At 54.6% G+C, this 1,096-nt stretch overlaps 1 protein-coding gene across 1 annotated transcript in view; it reads right to left on the reverse strand.

The window, feature by feature from the left end:
* Positions 1-588: 588 nt before the first annotated feature.
* Positions 589-1,096, reverse strand: part of ARRDC5 (arrestin domain containing 5) — a 36,795-nt gene continuing 36,287 nt past the window's right edge. Inside the window, exon 5 of the mRNA XM_014531864.1 lies at positions 589-795. Within this exon, the coding sequence (XP_014387350.1) occupies positions 589-795 (207 nt within the window). The remainder of the gene's footprint in view (positions 796-1,096) is intronic.

Here is a 1,096-nt window from a genome sequence, read left to right on the forward strand (position 1 = left end):
GGGAGGAGGACAGGGACTGACTTCCTGGAAGGGGGACCCTAAGAGAACCTCCAGAGGCAGAGAACATTTTTCTTGGTGGTGGGGAGCCAGGCAGTTTCAAACTGTACCCCTGTTCTCCCAAGAGCCCCTGCGATTCCCAGTTCTCCTCCCCCATCTGTTCGAGGTCTGTGGGCTGGCTATCCCCACCCAGTCAGAAAGATCTCTCGTAACCCCCAAGTGCCCCCAGCAGCGCCCTGGCTCCCTTCCACGGCACCATGATGAGGGAAGCCTCAGCCCACAGGTGCAGACCGTCCTCACCTGCTGTACAGGTTCTTCAGCTGTCACCTGGGTGTCGGCAGGGGCTTCTGTCTCATTGGTAGACATTTCTCAGAAGCACGCACTGTGGACAGATGGACTAGTCAGGTACAGCCCGACCCACCCCTCCCTCCAGGAAGGAAGTTCAACCTGCACGCCGACACCCCCAACACACGCGGGTTCTGAGAGCCCTGCCTTCCAATCATTAACAGGCACCTGTGGGCCTGCTCCAGCGCAGGCGATGACTCAGCAGGCTGAACAAGCTCCCGTGCTGCTGATGCAGCTGACCCAGGGCTATTCCTTGAAGCGGAAGGTCAGGGTGCGGCCCTCCGAGGGCTCACCTGTATCATTACTCCAGAGACACCCACGAAGCAGAACCTCTGTGGACGGCAATTTGCCAACAGCTACCAAGTTTCCAGAGGCATCTTCCCTTTGACCCAGAAACCTCACTGTGAGGACAGCCTCACACTTGTACTGCCACGTGGGCAGAGGCGGGTGTACCTGTGTTGTCCACAAGACACCGGTAACCTGTTTGCCCAGCAGAAGGGGACTAAAGAAAATACCAGATTAGCCCAGTGCCTGGGGGAAAAAAGGGTATTTACATATAATTGACATGGACCAAGATACTGCAAAGAGACAAAGGTTTGAATGGGGTAAAAGTATTTACTTGCATTTGTACAGAATCTTTTTTAAAAAAAAAATCATCACCCAAGGATGTTTTTCATTGATTCTAGAGAGACAGAGGGAGGAAGAGGGGGAGAGGGAGAAGGAGAGGGAGAGGGAGAGGGAAAGAGGGGGGAGA

The sequence above is a fragment of the Myotis brandtii genome, unplaced genomic scaffold, assembly GCF_000412655.1.
Source record: "Myotis brandtii unplaced genomic scaffold, ASM41265v1 scaffold827, whole genome shotgun sequence".
NCBI classification, from domain to species: domain Eukaryota; kingdom Metazoa; phylum Chordata; class Mammalia; order Chiroptera; family Vespertilionidae; genus Myotis; species Myotis brandtii.